The 16,263-nt window shown below is 39.4% G+C and overlaps 3 protein-coding genes and 1 pseudogene across 7 annotated transcripts; 3 read left to right on the top strand and 1 right to left on the bottom strand.

The window, feature by feature from the left end:
- Nucleotides 1–1,953: 1,953 nt before the first annotated feature.
- On the top strand, nt 1,954–8,876 carry LOC124217286 (dnaJ homolog subfamily C member 21 pseudogene; annotated as a pseudogene).
- Nucleotides 8,877–9,038: 162 nt separating this feature from the next.
- Nucleotides 9,039–11,569, top strand: O-fut2 (O-fucosyltransferase 2). Of its 5 annotated transcripts, none has more exons than XM_046623966.2 (9): nt 9,125–9,149; nt 9,247–9,355; nt 9,463–9,602; nt 9,697–9,822; nt 9,892–10,162; nt 10,229–10,421; nt 10,523–10,700; nt 10,774–10,903; nt 10,964–11,569. In XM_046623966.2, the coding sequence occupies exons 1-9, from the start codon at nt 9,140–9,142 to the stop codon at nt 11,109–11,111; spliced, it is 1,305 nt and encodes a 434-aa protein (XP_046479922.1). In that variant the 5' UTR covers nt 9,125–9,139; the 3' UTR covers nt 11,112–11,569. The 5 variants fall into 5 exon arrangements, with proteins under 5 accessions (XP_046479924.1, XP_046479923.1, XP_046479922.1 ...); XM_046623965.2 differs by having other exon boundaries at nt 9,244–9,355; XM_046623968.2 differs by having other exon boundaries at nt 9,039–9,145; nt 9,247–9,602.
- Nucleotides 11,361–12,944, bottom strand: RpS3 (ribosomal protein S3). The gene is made up of 4 exons (XM_046623981.2): nt 12,797–12,944; nt 12,018–12,337; nt 11,743–11,930; nt 11,361–11,587 (listed from the first exon to the last, which is right to left on the bottom strand). The coding sequence occupies exons 1-4, from the start codon at nt 12,914–12,916 to the stop codon at nt 11,400–11,402; spliced, it is 816 nt and encodes a 271-aa protein (XP_046479937.2). The 5' UTR covers nt 12,917–12,944; the 3' UTR covers nt 11,361–11,399.
- A 224-nt stretch (nt 12,945–13,168) lies between these two features.
- Nucleotides 13,169–15,927, top strand: LOC124217855 (cathepsin O). The gene is made up of 6 exons (XM_046623972.2): nt 13,169–13,756; nt 14,131–14,541; nt 14,629–14,777; nt 14,857–14,916; nt 15,035–15,303; nt 15,390–15,927. The coding sequence occupies exons 1-6, from the start codon at nt 13,571–13,573 to the stop codon at nt 15,425–15,427; spliced, it is 1,113 nt and encodes a 370-aa protein (XP_046479928.1). The 5' UTR covers nt 13,169–13,570; the 3' UTR covers nt 15,428–15,927.
- Nucleotides 15,928–16,263: the final 336 nt, after the last annotated feature.

The following is a 16,263-nucleotide window of genomic DNA, read 5'->3' as shown; positions in this document are numbered from 1 at the left end:
GCCACTCGTATAACCAGGTCATATGAGTAGACTTTGCGAAGGACCGACTAGCGACGAGGGAGGACCACCCCGATCACCACCAAGCCATCATGGAGCTGTGCGGATGACGAAATTGCGATCTAACGTTAAGTTCTGCGCCGCGATGCTACGACAGGTTCGCGTCGAGTTGCGCAATCTACGAAATCGATGACGGATCGATTATTGCGTATTCTTGTAGGTATGACGTCACGTAGGGCATTGCGTACCGAGATCCGTGTTGCGGCAGGTCGTCGATTTTGGAAATCACTCAAGTTCTGGCGATATTACGAGATAGTCGCTTTTTGGAGCTTTGCGAACCAATGGAGCCGCCAAAAATCACGAGGGGATTAGAGAATTTGTTGCGTGGATGTAGAACGGTAAGCGCTGCTTATATCCTCGCGACTGAATTACTAGAGTCATCGAGTAACGGCTTGCCGAATAACGACTAGCCGTTTTGGATTTGCATTGTCGAAAAGTACTCGAAATTTGTTTGCCGATACTTTTGCTTGGTGACGGTAGTCTGAGTTGCGCGTTATGGAGTTGAATAAATTTTAAGTAGGCGAGAATATTGAGTAGAGTCACGATTTGGAGTTAAGTCTTTTTCGTTTTTTAATTCAATTGCAGCCCGAATTCCGCTGTACAAGGTTGAGTTACGGTAACGGATTTTTCAGTGTCGTCTCTCGTTTAGGTCGCAAATTGCCGAAATGGAGTGTTCAAATTAGCAAATAGCTTTTTTCAGAGCTTTGAGAAAGTTTGAGTTCGAATGCGTTACGCTTGCGTTTAGTTGAGTTCACGGTTAGTTAAGATAAATAACCCCGGTGACCGAGGTGCAGTAAAAATCAGCGTCACAGTAAACACATTACATAAGGAACAACTATACATCTTCATCCTTTGGTTAACTTCTTCGACTATTTCTCCTATCGTTCGCATCAAGAAAAGGTTTCTAACTCTATAAACAGGAAACCAGGTGTATATTTATTTTGCATCTATTTAGATAACATTATTTTTGTCGATCTGATGGAGTTGCATTAACATTACTGAATTTGGCTCAAATGAACTTGTATAGTTGAAAAGTATAGATAGATAGATGGATAGATACGTCGTTCGACTCTGCAAAATTTGAATACACGCTGTGAACGATGGTAACATCAGTCCTTGTCGTTTTTACGTACCGATCGTTTGTCGGACTGGGTTGCGCGCGCACGACACGATGCAGAGGGCGTCGCTTGACGATGAACTCATAACGCCCCCACCCTATTACGAAAAGTCCCATGAGGCTATCAGTCTTTCCGTGTCCTCAGTCGACGCTGGATGTATCTTCAGTCAACGCTGCGGACATAGTTCTTCTCCGATTGTGAACGGAAATCGCGTTAACCGCTTGAATAATTGTCATAAAGTTACAATTTTTCTGAGAGCTTACAATTAAAAAGCAATTGGTGTGGTAATGACGTGAAAATATAATCAAATTTATTCGACGTTGACGATGGTCTGAATGACGGAAAAATCTTGGCAACTTGGACCGTCTGTGATATCTCCATACGCAGTTCCACAAAGCACACGAGGTTGACTTCGGCGCCAAATTTCGCACGTTACATCCGTATGTCACGGTAAGTTAGGACTTTTGGCTTACAAGCTCAGTACCGAATTTTTCAACCTCTATTGCTAGATACATGGAGAGCCATAAACTGACTGCCTGATTTTACATTTCAGGGAATTGCTGGGCCATTCTAACACCGAGGTTTTGGTTTCTCAGTCACAGTACGTTCGAAATATATACCGAAAATTGAATAATTGACTTTATACGAAAGTAAATCTTTGATATCTCGACCTTGGTGATGCTGCTTATTGCTTTCAACAATCTCGTCAAAAGAGATTTCAGTTGTTAGTAAAATATCCAACATATCTTCACATCGTTATATGAAATACCCAGAAAGTATGAAGTGCCACTACGAAGTACTCGGCGTTTCGAGAGATGCGTCAGACGACGATTTGAAAAAAGCGTACAGAAAACTAGCACTGAAATGCCATCCTGATAAGAATTTCGACAATACTGAAGATGCTAAAGAACAATTTCAAATCGTCCAACGAGCATGGGAGGTCTTAAATGATCCGCGAGAACGAGCCTGGTATGACAATCACCGAGAAGCCATTTTGAAAGGAGGGATAGGAGGGAATTACAAAGATGATTCGATCGATTTGTTCCAATACTTTACTACGAGCTGTTATGAGGGCTATGGCGATGGCGAAAAAGAATTTTACACGGTTTATGGAAAAGTTTTTGAACAACTGACTGCTGAAGAATCAGAGTTTTGTAAAGAAGAAGATTTAGACGATAAAGTATCTGGTTTTGGGAATTCCACTAGCTCATATCACGATGTTCACAAATTTTATGCATATTGGCAAAGCTATTCGACTAAGAGGTCATTTGCTTGGCTAGATACATACGATATTCGTGATACCCCAAACAGACGTGCTTTAAGATTGGCAGAAAAGGAGAACAAGAAAATTAGAGATAAGGCTAAAAAAGAACGCAATGAACAAGTTCGGAACCTTGTAGCATTTGTTCGCAAGCGTGATAAACGAGTTAAAGCGCATGCAAAAATCCTGGCAGAAAGAGCTAAAGAAAATACCGAAAAAACACAAGAACGGAGAAAGCAACAACTGATCCAGAGACAAAAAGAACTGGAAAGTTATACTGAGCCAGAATGGTCAAAGTTTTCTAATATCGAACAAGATTTAAAGGTTATTGAAGCAAATCTTGCTGCTGAGTTTGGAGAGGAATTAACTTCAAATATAGATTCTAAAGATGCCGATGATACGGATAGTAACACCCTGTATTGCGTTGCTTGCAGCAAAATATACAAGACACGGAAAGCATTTACGAATCACGAAAATTCCAAGAAACACGACGATAATGTTTCAACCATGATAGCCTCCTTCTTGGCTGATGAAAATATGGAATTTGAATGCAGTATTCGAAAGTACAATTCGGACTCTGAATTGAATTTTAAATGCGGTAGCAAAACAAATATTTGTTTGATAAGTCCAAATCGGAAAAGTGTGATATTGGCAACAAGCCGAGAAATACGAGATTTCTTGACGAACCGCAGTGAGAATATTGATGCGAATGCGAATGGCAACCAGCGAAGTACATCGAATGAAGAAATGATTTCGGATAGTGAATCAAGTTCTACAAGTGAAAAAAATACAAATAAGCTTGTGAAAAAAAAAGGTGTTGAACTAGCCACAGGCCCAGAACCGGAAGCCTTTCTTGTAGTAATTAAAATACACGATAACATAAATATACTGATTCCTGAATGTACATTGATATCAGCCCAAGAGAACGAGCTTGACAACCCAGTGTTAGATATGACAGAAAAATCTCGCAAAAGTAAGAAGAAGAAGCGTAAAAATGTTCGAAAAGTCATTCTTGAACAAACAACCGACGATGAGCAAGAACTAGATGCTCATTTTGGGTGGTCCAAGAAACAGCGAAGGAAACAAAAACAAAAGGAAGCAACTCTTGACAACAAATATCACACTGTCCCAGAAACGATTGACAATTTTACTAAAGGCAACAAAGTAAATTTTGACGATACTGACTTGAGCTTTGAAGTAGATGCCAGATTATTAACTCAAAGTACAAAAAAATCTAAAGGTAAGAGAGCAAAGGAAGCAAGAAGAATTCAGAAGTTAAGCTCTGATGAGAGCAGACGCAAGGACAAGAAGGAAAAAAAGAGAGAAGGGTCATGGGAAGAAAGCGTTCTGGATTTATATCACCTGTGTATTCTATGTGGAGTAGACTATCTAATCAAGAATGAATTATATGATCATTTTGCGGAGACTGGTCATTTTATCCATATCCGGAATTTACCAAAGAATGAGATGTATGATTATTATATGGAGGCCGGTTATTTTTCATACATGCCGAATTTAATTTATCATTTTTAAAATGTTTAAGGGCTATTCTGGTTTGGACGCCCGAATTTTAGGTGTTTTTCGGATGCTGTAAAAAAAAAAAACCAATAAATATTTTTCGTATCCATTTTCTTTTACCAGTTATTTATTGATATTTTAAGAGTATAAAAAAGTCAAATTAGTTAAAAAATAATCAAAATTGAAAAATCTGCAGGCCGGCAAATTGGGGGCTCACAAAAAAATGGCGTGTCTTGGTTGGCAGGATTCTAGTCCTTCCAGTGATCTGAAACAAATTTTTTTTTTAAATTCTTAATGAAGAAGGATGTAGTTATCGCACTACGTGTGGGTTTTTGAGGAGAAGAATTTTTCATAAAATGGCGGCGGTGTGAAAAATGAGTCGCGTTTTTTCCCTGTTTTTTTCAACTTTCAGAATTTTTAAAACATAGTAAAACAAAAAAAATTTTTCGCAAGCACGCTTCTTTACGCGATGCTCTAATATATACAGAAGCTCCGTGCCAAATTGCAAGTAAATTGGTTGATTAGAACTTGGGATATCGTACCAACCGTATCGAAAATAGTAGTTTTGAGAAAAACGCGTTTAAAGTTTGAGGTCGAGTTTCGCGGAGTCTGATTCGTTTAATGGCGTGTTATACTTACATTTTCCTAAGCAGCGATCCCTGCCCCATTTTTCCACTTCAAACGTGAGATTTTGTTTTTTTCTAAGGAAAATATCGAGTACAAAAGACCTTTTTTAACTGATTCTTCTTAATCATTGTTTGCCTACTGTGTAATGTTCATTCGTTCCGGCCGGACCGCCGACCGGTTTAGTCGGCGCGTCACAAATGAAGCTGTAAATTTGAAAATAATGAGAATTTTGAAAAATCCTCTTAAGGACATATTCTTAAAACTCTAAGCTTTGAAAATATGGCCAGAAAAAAATCGAATTTTTCGAATTTCTAAACCAGAATACCCCCTTAAGACAATCCTGTGAAGAGTATATAATCTGGGCCACGTGATAATAAATTCCTGAACGATCTTGTGTTTGGGGGTCAGCGAGTCTTACCTAATTTCCAGAAAAATATTTACAAGTAGTATTTTTGTTTGGAAAGGTCTGGGATTTCTGCTGCAAATAAACTGACTGGGAACAACAATATATCACAATTAACATGGTAAAAAAAGTCATTTGCAATTTTTCATAGAACGCAAGATAGATCTTGCAACTGTTCTCCGTGGAGTAGGCCTACTGGGGATACCACGTGAAAAAAAAAAACGCGCCGGGTGTTCTACCGCTTGCGGTGGTGTGGAAACGAGCACAAGTGAGCTTATTTTCACTGGTCAAATACTAACGTATATATTGTAGTTATTCAAATGACAATTTTATTACTGCGCAAATTTAACTCACTGTCAATAAAACTCATGCTTCGATGATCTGTAACGAATGTGGAATCGTAATAACTTCGGATTTCTCTAATTTAGTCGGAGTGAATTCCACGTGAATACATTTTTCTTCTTGATAAATTTCGCTTTTTAATTGAAATGAGTAAGATGCGCATGCCTTTGGAAATTCAGAATTTGGCAATTCCAACATGTTTCTCCCTCTCTTGACCTTGCGCAGTCGACACAGTAAAGTCGTTGAATTGTAAAATTCGAAAGTTTCAGTCTTTACTCATTGGACAGCTCGACTTTTCGGAGAAATTAGTTCTATTTCAATTGCCTATCCGGCACAGCATTCCCAGTATTTCGTTCTTGAATTTTTTGTATTACAAGAATTCGTAAATTCAAATTTAACCGCGCGTTTTGTGCGTAAACTTGATACTGCAAGGTTCTGAGCACAAGTCATTCAGCGCCGTGGCTGACACGCGTCGCGCACGGACATTGATAAAACAATTATCAACTACCGTTTGAGTCGAATCATGGTCATCCGCAATCAACACGGTGCTCGGATCAAGTTGTTACAATAAACCACGATATTTGCGTAACAAATGAGCACGTCTCCCGTGACAACTGATAAAGAGCAAAAAACGCGAAGCTCATTCGAAACCGGCTACTAAAAGTGACAAAAAGAACGATGTTGAGAAATTATGTACGATTGTCATACGGGTGATCCGTCTAAAAGACCCAACATGATGGAATACAGTAAGAAATTCACTCCCATCTTCGCTTTTGAATCTATTTTGTCGGAAATTATTTAAAATTCTTACGAACAATTTCTATACCCGCTTGATTTTCCAGATTACTTAACCGAATCTACTGTTGAATACGTATTGCAATAAATCATTGTATTTACATAAATAAAAAGAAAGGCAACTAATACGATAACTTGCATCTTATAATATTATTAACTGATTTGAGACCCAATTAGGTATCACCAAAGAAATGTTTCGTCATATTATACGTGTTGATTCATTACTCGCCATAGAAAGGAAGAGATTCGTCAGTAACGCATATCACAAATCGGTTGCATTGAAGAATATTACTACTTCGGTGGGAATATTTTTCAACGGCTGATTATCACATTATTGTTACTTGGGATCTAATTATGAATAAAATAGTGTGTCCAAAAGGTCGTATCTACGATACATTCGTGAATTCGTGAATTTAACGGACTTGTGTATATTTCCCCAAAACGGTCAATCAACCCACCACGGGAACCCGATGCTGTTCCAATAACTCATCAACGACGCATATTTCTTGGATGATTTCTAAACAATTACATGAATTTCAAACAAGTTTCTTGCAATTTTAACACATATTATGTAACTCATTAACATTCCACCAATGTCCCCTCCTCACTTCGTGAACTTATTCTTCTACCTAAGCCTGCCAAATTTTTAAATTCTGTTTGCGGAAATCTGTAGAAATACTGGGATAGATCACAATCTTGTCTCAGAAAAGACCAATGGTAAAAATACTAATTCGTTTTTGAGAGTCGACACCACCCGACACGAGTTAACACGAGGCGACACAAAAGTCATATAAATGGAATGCACCCGTTGTAGCGAATCGTAGACTGAAACGTGACTGTCGGCCAATAAAATTCGAACGACTCGACGCACGCGCACAAGGTGCGCACTTTCCGCGCTGACATATGCACGACACACGGGGTACGTTCCACTCTTCAATTAACGCTCGCAACGACCACGGTCGTCGCGGGCGATCGCTCTTTATCACGCTCTTACTCGGATCATGGTCTTACATACAGGTCTGGAAACTCGCTCAAAACTTCAACGGCGGGGGTGTCTTATTGAAGTACCGGCCGCTTCGCCTGGTGACCACGAGTGTCGCTGCTATCGAGGGTTTCAAGCTGTATAAGAGAGACGGAAACAGATTTTAAAACCACGCTCAACAATCTGCTTTCATCTCTCTGTCACAGCCTGATCGCGTTTTCCACTGGTTGCACTGAGTGCGCACTGGCTCCAACAGAGGACACGCGTTCCGTGCATGCGTCGCCCGGCATCGGGGCAAATCTTCTGAGCGGAACACGCCGTAAAACGTATAAAGGCAGATAAAGGCAGACTAGATCATAATTTCTCCTAAATCACAAATAATGTGACGTTACTTGACCGACTGCGCGACTGCAAGTTTTTTCAAGCCAGTGATAAAGAAGCCAATTGAACAAACGCAACGGTAATTTTTCGTTTGTAAATAAATGTCACAAATGTTAGGCACGAGAATACAAGGGCAAAAAAAATTGACAATTCCTCTGAAAAGATAAAAATTAATAAGTCAAGTTGTCCCAATCTCCTGAAAAATACCTAGCAGTTAACCTCTAAAAGCTGAAAAAATATGTATCCATACTTCGATATCGGACATGCTGTGGAATACTCCTATGAAATTTAAAATGTTGGGAATCTCTCCTCTATCTTTCAGCTCCAGCAAATCATCATCACTGCTAGACGAAGATGAAATTAGATGTAATAAAAGAGTTGCTGTCACAGCATCTACTTAGACTCTTTCACGATCGGCAGCCATAATTGCACTGCTTTGACACTGACTCAGTGTTCCCAACCCGTCCGTGGGGGGCTATGTGACCAGGGCCGTGGCATTATAGTACCGAACAAAAAATTATAGTACTTTTTTGAAAATGTTAATAATGCAATAAAATCACGGAATATTATTTTTATAAGTATATTATCCCTATCCATTACAATACGCGTGCGTACTTACATTTAATTGTACGAATGACCAGAAGGTACTTATTTGAATTATTTTTGTACACACTAGGAATGACGGCAGGAACTGGCGGGAAGCGGGACACGGGGCGCTCAAATCAACACCAACGCGCCTGAGCCTGAACCGTGCATGTCAGCGCCCTCCGCAATAATGTGGTTAAAATTAAAAACCACATTATGGTGAATGGCGCTGACAATTTTTTACCTAGCGCGAAAAGATTTGAATACGTTTCTTTTGAAAAGTATTAAAAATCTTTTTTTTTTGAAAAGTATTGAAGAATTTTGTCCCGCCAGTTTTTGTATTACAAAAAAAAACTTCTTTTTACACAAATTTCCAAATTATAGTAGATTTCCGTCACATAATGAAAGTTCTATGTTACATAGTACGAAGTTCATATTTATGTGACATCTACTATAATTATGTGACGGTTGGGAACACTGCACTGACTCCCAATTTCAGGGCAATATTTTACGCACTCAATGCTAAATTCACGCTCCCGAGCTGCCAGTGGAACACGCTGGAAATACGAATCTACCGCTAGTGCGCTATCAGTTCACACTCAGTGCAACCAGTGGAAAACCACTGATATATATCGCTATAAATCTCACTATCGCAGAGACACTCGTGGTCACGTGGCTGAAACGCCCGGTGCTTCAATAGGAGAACATACCTCCACCACCACAGTTCCCGGACCTGCATGCACGGAGCTAGAGTACAGAAGTCCAATCCCTGCATTGAAGATGTGTTCGCGAAATCATGAGAAATAAGGGTTCCGCTAGCGGCGCTGTGGTCACTCTGGACCGATAACTATATGTATATTAGATATAATAGCTCCATGATGCCGTACATATTTACGTTTATTATAATTATTATAATTTTGGTCACTACATCACTGTATTACTATATTTATAGGATCAGAATGTCCGGAGCGACGCTGGTGATAAAACCGTGCACTATTAAATCTCAGAGTTTCGCGGACGCCTTTTCTGCCTCTCCGCCATAGAGATTGGACTCCTGTACTCTAGTCTCCATGCCTGTATGTAAGATCGTGCTCTAAATACTTTTCCCTCATTGTTTCAGAATTTACAATGGTAGCCTCGGATATCTTGTTGTATTTTTTTCTGTTAATTTCAGCAGACTTGACTTACAAGAACGTTGCTCAGGCGCCAGAATATTGTGGAAAGAAAAATGGATATGCTTTAGATGATAAAAATTGCTTTTGGCACACCGAATTCACTAGCAAGAGGTTCAACCTAACCTAGCTTTTCCGATTTTAATGCATGGACGCCTTAATGTTTCATTGGGACTGACTGAACGTCGCACTTACTCAACAAAACGAACGACTTTTTTCAGATATATATTGTACGATGTGAATCCCCCTGAAGGTTTCAACCTCAGGCGAGACGTCTACCTCAGAACGTCAATCTTTGTTAGAAACTTGTCAGAGAAAAGTAAAAAGCGCTACCAGTGGCACCTTGTCCTGCCACCATGGGGTAACCGCTCATATTTCTATCACGAAAGAATCTACTGCATGAATCTACCCCAAAGTAAAGAGACTTTTAACACTCCGTAACAACAATTATGCAGGAAATTTGTACCATTGGAGAAGCACGGACATTGGTCCCCAGAAGCAGATACCATGGAGTACATTCTTCGACTTGGAGAGTTTGAAGAAATATGTACCAGTGATAGAGATGCACGAATTTATCAAAGGTATCTGTACTTGGCAAGCTAAAATTGGTAAAACAAATAACAGTTAATAACACACTCTTTTCTTTCCAGAGTACTCGCAAAACAGCAAGACCTTGGCGATAGATCGTGTCTACATTTTACAAAATGATGAAAAAATGTTTGAGACTGGTAACTTTGACGATAAAAATCAGCTCGTCAACTGTACCCCTGATGCGTTGAGAAAGTACCAAGCCTCTAGTTCTGGCAACTACGGTGCAAAGTTTTGGGGCTACTCGAATGTCACTGCTAACGAAGTAAAGTGCCTAGTCTATCATGGCACTATGTCTGGACTTGAGGAGAATCTCTATCCTGATATTTACAGGTAGAAATTTTGACGAAAACCTGAGAAAATGAAAGGAAATAACAAGTTAATTGAATCATGTTCCAGCTCTGTGATGTTCGATCACATGGAGATACCCCTTCATGATTCTTACGGTACAAAAGAATACTGGGCAGCAAGACGCAGCATGAGATATAACTCTGCTCTCTATGAGATCGCTAATGATTTCAGTCAGAAATACTTAAAGTCAAATGACTCTAGGGACAAGACAGAACTACCTATGGACTGGACCAAGGAGAAAGTAATAGATTCAGAAACAGATATTCCAACGATTCAGTTTCATTTCTTTTGCCTCGAAACACTGTAAAGTGATCAAAACAATGTATTTTTTATTTTTCATAGAGCAAAAGAAACGCGCTCGGAGGACCATATCTATGTGTACACCTTAGAAGACGCGATTTTTTAATAGGTCGCGCAGGTTCTGTACCGACAATAAAGAATGCGGCATCTCAGTTGAGTATAAAAATGGAAGAACTAAATTTGCAGTCGATTTTTATAGCAACAGATGCAGAGAATAACGGTACGAATATCTCAAAATCGCTTCAACCATTTGTGAGAATATCATACGTTACACGTTGTTTTTCTTTCTCTAGAATACAATGAGCTTAAATCACTGCTAAACATGTATGCAGTAACAAGATACACACCATCAGATAGTGTTAAAAAATTGTATAAAGATGGGGGTGTTGCTATTATAGATCAAATAATTTGTTCAAAAGCGAGGTAAGTTTCTATTATTTTTTACTGACCACAGAACTAATCAATGTTATTAATTATGTCTAGGTACTTCATAGGAACGCACGAATCGACGTTCACGTTCCGAATCCAAGAAGATAGGGAAATAATGGGTTTCCCATCAAAGATGACATTCAATGAATTGTGCGGAATTGAGAAATGCAAATCTAGAAGTTCATGGAAAATCTTATGGTGATGAGTCAAGATGGCGAAAATCAAAAATTCGAATTAAACACAATGCGCAACAATGTATCCAAGAAAAGATGCAGTAAAAAAAATATTCGGAAATAAAAATTCTTCTACCCATTCTGATAGTTTGTACCTTTTTCTACCAGTTGATAAAATTCAAGAGTAATAATTTATGCGTCGGTTACTCTCCAGTCCACTTTTACAGTTAGCAAAGATATTTTCGGGGAAGTATAATTGCGATTAACTGTGAGAGCAATTGATCTTTCAAAAAGTTTTAATTTTAAGATCTGCGGAATTATACAGGAATCGGTGCAACAGGGGGAGCATCCGGTTTGGCCACCTTAACATCGGAGGATGGATAAGTGGGAAGAGTTTCTTCCTTTGGCTCTACGACTGACACGTTGTCCGGCAGAGGTTTCTTGGGTCCAGTCTTACCGTTGGGGTCCCAAGGAAGCATAATTTTCACTTTAATTCCCAAAACACCTGTAACATAATAACACTTACAATTATCACGCATTATGTTCATACGCAGAAAAGTAGTCAAATATAATATTTTAAAACATTCGATAATCACGTCATTATTGTAAACTATTACTTCTGATATTCCTTAAACAGGAATGGCAAAATTGCACGTTTACCTTGTCTGAGGAGTACGTGTCGGGTTGCTGTGTCAACGTAGTCATTTGTTGGCTCTCCGGAGTGGATCATAAGTCCGTCGACGAATTTCATGGACTTTGCACGCTGTCCACGAAGTTTTCCGCTCACGACAACTTCACATCCTTTAGCACCAGACTCCATGATGAAACGAAGTACTCCATAACACGCACTTTATTGAAAAATAAATACTTGTAAGTATTGAATCTCCAATACACTACGTATAAATACTAGGATTAATATTATTTAAAATGTTTACCGTCTGACAGCCAGTCCTCCGATAAGTTTGTAACGTAGAGATTCGGCCTGGGCAATGGCGCAAAGACCACGAGTTGCTACCTTCTCAGCGTATAGTTCCACGCTGTGTTCCTTGAAATTGAACCTCTTCTGAACTACCGAAGTCAGTTCTCTTATCCGGCGTCCTTTCTCTCCTAGGACATTCTGGGTACGTGTAGCCATGATGATGATTTCAGTGCGCGTTGGGGTGACACGCACTTCAACACCCGAGTAACCATCCTCTGCAAGTTCACGAGTCAGAAACTCGTTGAGCTCAGCTTTGAAGACTCCGTCTCCAACAAACTGCAATGAAAAGTAAAATTAGTTCTGAACATAAGGCAGAGAAGAATTCACCTCATTTTCATGTGGAAATAACGAATCGAAAAATCGACAACTGGGGTATTTTGAAGGGCCAGGCTGTGTTTACGGTTCAAACCTAACCTTAACCTAACCTACAAAAATCTGCGTGGCTATGGAATAATTAACCAGTAAAAATCGGAGTGCGATTCGCCGTTGTCAAAAGAATGAGTGTCACAGAAATGCATCACAACTGTTTTGTTACTTTTGATGCACAAGTGACAGGAGCGGGATAACCGCTTTGGGGAGGAACAAGCGACAGCTGAAAGTATCCGAGCGATCCGATATTCAAACTTTGGCGATTCACAGGTTTAGCAGGAAAATATCGTGAGGAAATGTTTGCGTTTTACCGTGATTGCGATATTTGTTTGATAAACGCGGTAAAAACTGTTAAAACTAACTAACCTTCCTCTTCTTCGAAATCGAACGGGCTGCCATAATCAGCGCTGTTACAAGAAAGGAGACGGAAAACTGAAGGGTCTTCCGACTGGAAACGGAAATGGGACTCGACTGCATAACTCGCATTCAAATCAGCATCTTTTTTTAACCTATTCATACTGAAATGTGATGAGATCATTTGTGGCAGTAGAAAAATCATAAGCATGTAAAGATAATACAAATTATTCAAGCTATTGACGTACAAGTTTGGTTAAAAAATATTCTCATTAAATCATACAGTTGTTTTTCTGATCATTTTGCGTACACGATTGCCACTATCAGGCGTAAATTCATTTCTACGCCTGACGACAGTCAGACAGATTTGCACGTGTAATTGCACTTTTGTCAGTCAGCAGGAGCGAAGGGACTGAAATGGATGAGCTGTGAAAGCTTCGTATGTGACTACATACCTATGCGTTTACAAATCATACAATGTATGCCGAGTGTGCGGGGTGCGTGTGCATCGTTGTAGCGCAACGATAAGGCATTCCGCATAAGAATAACAGAGAAGCTAGATCAGGCCACAGTTGCGGTGGGGATTAATTCAGTAAAAGAATAGTCATTATAAGCAGGAGGCACCTCAGTAATTAGATAAAAATACATTTTCTCGCGAGGTATATTTAATTGCCGCTTGCACGTATACTCTGAATTGTTCATATAGGTTAGAATCAGGGTAGTGTACTTTGTTGATATACTACGGCTGTGTAAATTTGTTATGTAAAATTTGTCCTGCCAATTGTCATGGAGTGGAAAAAGGTGATAACCACAATCGCGGTAGTGAGCCTGTGCTTCTTGGCAATACCGATCAAGATCGAGCCCGACAACACCGAAAGCGACCTAAAATTGTTCAAGACTTATGTTGAAAAATTTAAGAAATCTTATACACGATCACCTGCAGAGTACGAGGAAAGGTTTCGCAAATTTCAGGTAGGTGGCGTTAACTGTCTACAATCCGATTACCTCCGGATTGATTTGATTCAAATCAGCGCCTTGTTAGATTTCGCGCCATATTCTGAAGCCAATTATCACACACGCTGTAACACATGCATACAGATTTGTGGGGCTTTCCACGGCCGCTTTATCTAAGTTAGTGACATTATCGGTACTTGACATTTTTGTTCACAAATATTTATATATAACGTATAACCTTTGCGATAAAGTTCATACGCATCGTATTTATGCTGCTACGGTCACAAGGCTGAGGCTTCTATGCGTCATAGTCTGAATGATATCACGAAAAATTATAATTAACGGACATTGTTACATTAGCGATTGCAATTGTTCTGTTTGAATAAAATTAGAGATCCCTTCGACATATCGAGGAGATGAACGCCAAGCGAACATCGAAAGAAAGTGCGAGATACGGGGTTACAGAATTTTCCGACTTGTCTGAGGACGAGTTTGCGAGCTCTTATTTACGCCCTGATTTGTCCTCGCGTGGAATGCGGCATCTCCATCACTCGCATCATCACTCGCACCGTCACAATCGGGATGATACTAAAGATGGTCGAGCCGACAGCAGTGAGAAGAACAGATTGCGGAGATCTACTACCGGGTTACCGGTAAAATTCGACTGGAGAGAAACGGGATTCGTAACTCCAGTTCGAAACCAAATGAACTGCGGTGCTTGCTGGGCATTCAGCACTGTCGAAGTCGCCGAAACGATGTTTGCGATTAATAATGGCACGTTGCACACGCTTAGTGTTCAAGAGGTAAAAAATGCAACAAGTTGGACTGAAATATAGCAACACAATGTACACGAGAAACTGATTACGTTGATGCGTGGTTTTTATTATCAGATGATTGATTGCGCTGGAAATAGTAACTTCGGTTGTAACGGCGGTGATATTTGCAGTCTGTTGATGTGGTTGACGGTAACGCGGGTTAAAATCAAGGCGGAAACCGCGTACCCGATGACGTGGAGAACGGACAGCTGCCAATTGAAAAAGTATAAAATGACCATGGCGATGTATTAATTGAAATAAATGATCCCTCTCTGTAATCTCATTATTAATCTCTTTATTCAGGGAAGATTTGTCATCCGCGGGCACATTTGGCGTGCAGATTATAGATTTCACATGCGACAAGTACGTATACTCCTGAACCGCATGCAACCCGATTACTCAGTCGAAACTCTAAAAAACATCACTTAGATGTTTTAATCGCTCGGAATTCTGGAACTATAGCTTTTTCTTTTATCGCCAGTTTCGTAGACGCCGAAGAATCGCTGATGGCAACCCTTGTCAGTCATGGTCCAGTCGCTGCAGCAGTGAATGCTTTATCGTGGCAAAATTACCTGGGAGGTATAATTCAATTCCACTGTGACGGCGGATTCAAAAGTCTAAATCACGCGGTTGAGATCGTGGGCTACGATTTGAGCGCCTCCGTGCCTTTTTATATTGTCAGAAATTCCTGGGGTGAGAATTTCGGCGATAATGGTTACCTGTACCTTGCAGCTTACGGTAATCTCTGCGGTGAGGAATTATTTTTTTTCCTATTATTTTCTTTTTTTTTCAACTATCGGCCACGGTTTTATTACAATGTTGAATTCTTTTCGCAGGTATTGCCAACCAAGTGTCGTCGTTGGACGTCGCGTAGATGGGAAAAGTTGTGTTACCCTTCCTTTTAATATTTATACTACGTATGTGTTTATGCAACATACTGTTTCATGAAACACGTTGTGGCTGCAAGTGTTACATTCGTTTGTTTAAAATTTTTTGTGAGAAATGGGGAAAAAACTTCACACATTCCTATGTGCAGTTTCCGCGAATAACATTTTAATATGCAATATAAGCACATAGACGGTATACACGTTATATTTTTATCTTTTTTTAATTTTATAAATATGGTTACATGTGTATAATATTCGCAATAATCAATAACTTCAACAAGTAACACAGGAATCTTAATATAAGTACGTTCGTATACGTACGACAGTATTAGCGTACCACTGCTGCTAGGAAATTATATACCTATTAAAATTAATTAACTTGTAGATTATACATTCAAAATCAAACATATCACTTATAGTTGTACAAAGAGTATTCAAATGCCGGATGGCTATGGACTTATAATCTGAAAATAACTTTAATTTCCATCGTGTAAATTAAAAAATGAAGACGATCAAGTGAGAACATTACCATCATTCTTATTATTCCTGCTCAAATCTACAACTGGACACGTAATCTACTAGAGTACAAAAATACCATTAAAAATGTAAACCCTGTGATTCCATACTGATGAATGTGTTTGAATAAAAATTTGATCTCTTTAACAAATCAGGTGAATGATAAATAAAGCAATGTACGAAACTATTTACACAGTATTATCGTTTAGCCATTAAATATGACCGCGTAAGTCAAAATGTTTCCTCTGACAGTTCAATTTACTTGATTTAGGTATTTGTGATAAGGAAACGGAGCGGTACAATCTTG

The sequence above is a fragment of the Neodiprion pinetum genome, chromosome 4 (genome assembly GCF_021155775.2).
Source record: "Neodiprion pinetum isolate iyNeoPine1 chromosome 4, iyNeoPine1.2, whole genome shotgun sequence".
NCBI lineage: Eukaryota > Metazoa > Arthropoda > Insecta > Hymenoptera > Diprionidae > Neodiprion > Neodiprion pinetum.
Note: the sequence above shows the minus strand (reverse complement) of the source record. Positions and strands in the feature narration are given on the sequence as shown.

Excerpts from the sequence above, each read along its gene's own strand:
- RpS3 (XM_046623981.2), bottom strand. The coding sequence starts at position 12,916 with ATGCGAGTTATGCAGTCGAGTCCCATTTCCGTTTCCAGTCGGAAGACC. Across the intron at positions 12,338-12,796 it reads CGATTTCGAAGAAGAGGAAG|TTTGTTGGAGACGGAGTCTT; the intron begins GTTAGTTAGTTT and ends TTTTCATTGCAG. Across the intron at positions 11,588-11,742 it reads ACACGTACTCCTCAGACAAG|GTGTTTTGGGAATTAAAGTG; the intron begins GTAAACGTGCAA and ends ATTATGTTACAG.
- LOC124217855 (XM_046623972.2), top strand. The coding sequence starts at position 13,571 with ATGGAGTGGAAAAAGGTGATAACCACAATCGCGGTAGTGAGCCTGTGC. Across the intron at positions 13,757-14,130 it reads AAAGGTTTCGCAAATTTCAG|AGATCCCTTCGACATATCGA; the intron begins GTAGGTGGCGTT and ends GAATAAAATTAG. Across the intron at positions 14,917-15,034 it reads ATAGATTTCACATGCGACAA|TTTCGTAGACGCCGAAGAAT; the intron begins GTACGTATACTC and ends TTTTATCGCCAG.
- O-fut2 (XM_046623964.2), top strand. The coding sequence starts at position 9,198 with ATGGTAGCCTCGGATATCTTGTTGTATTTTTTTCTGTTAATTTCAGCA. Across the intron at positions 10,422-10,522 it reads TGGACTGGACCAAGGAGAAA|AGCAAAAGAAACGCGCTCGG; the intron begins GTAATAGATTCA and ends TATTTTTCATAG. Across the intron at positions 10,904-10,963 it reads ATAATTTGTTCAAAAGCGAG|GTACTTCATAGGAACGCACG; the intron begins GTAAGTTTCTAT and ends AATTATGTCTAG.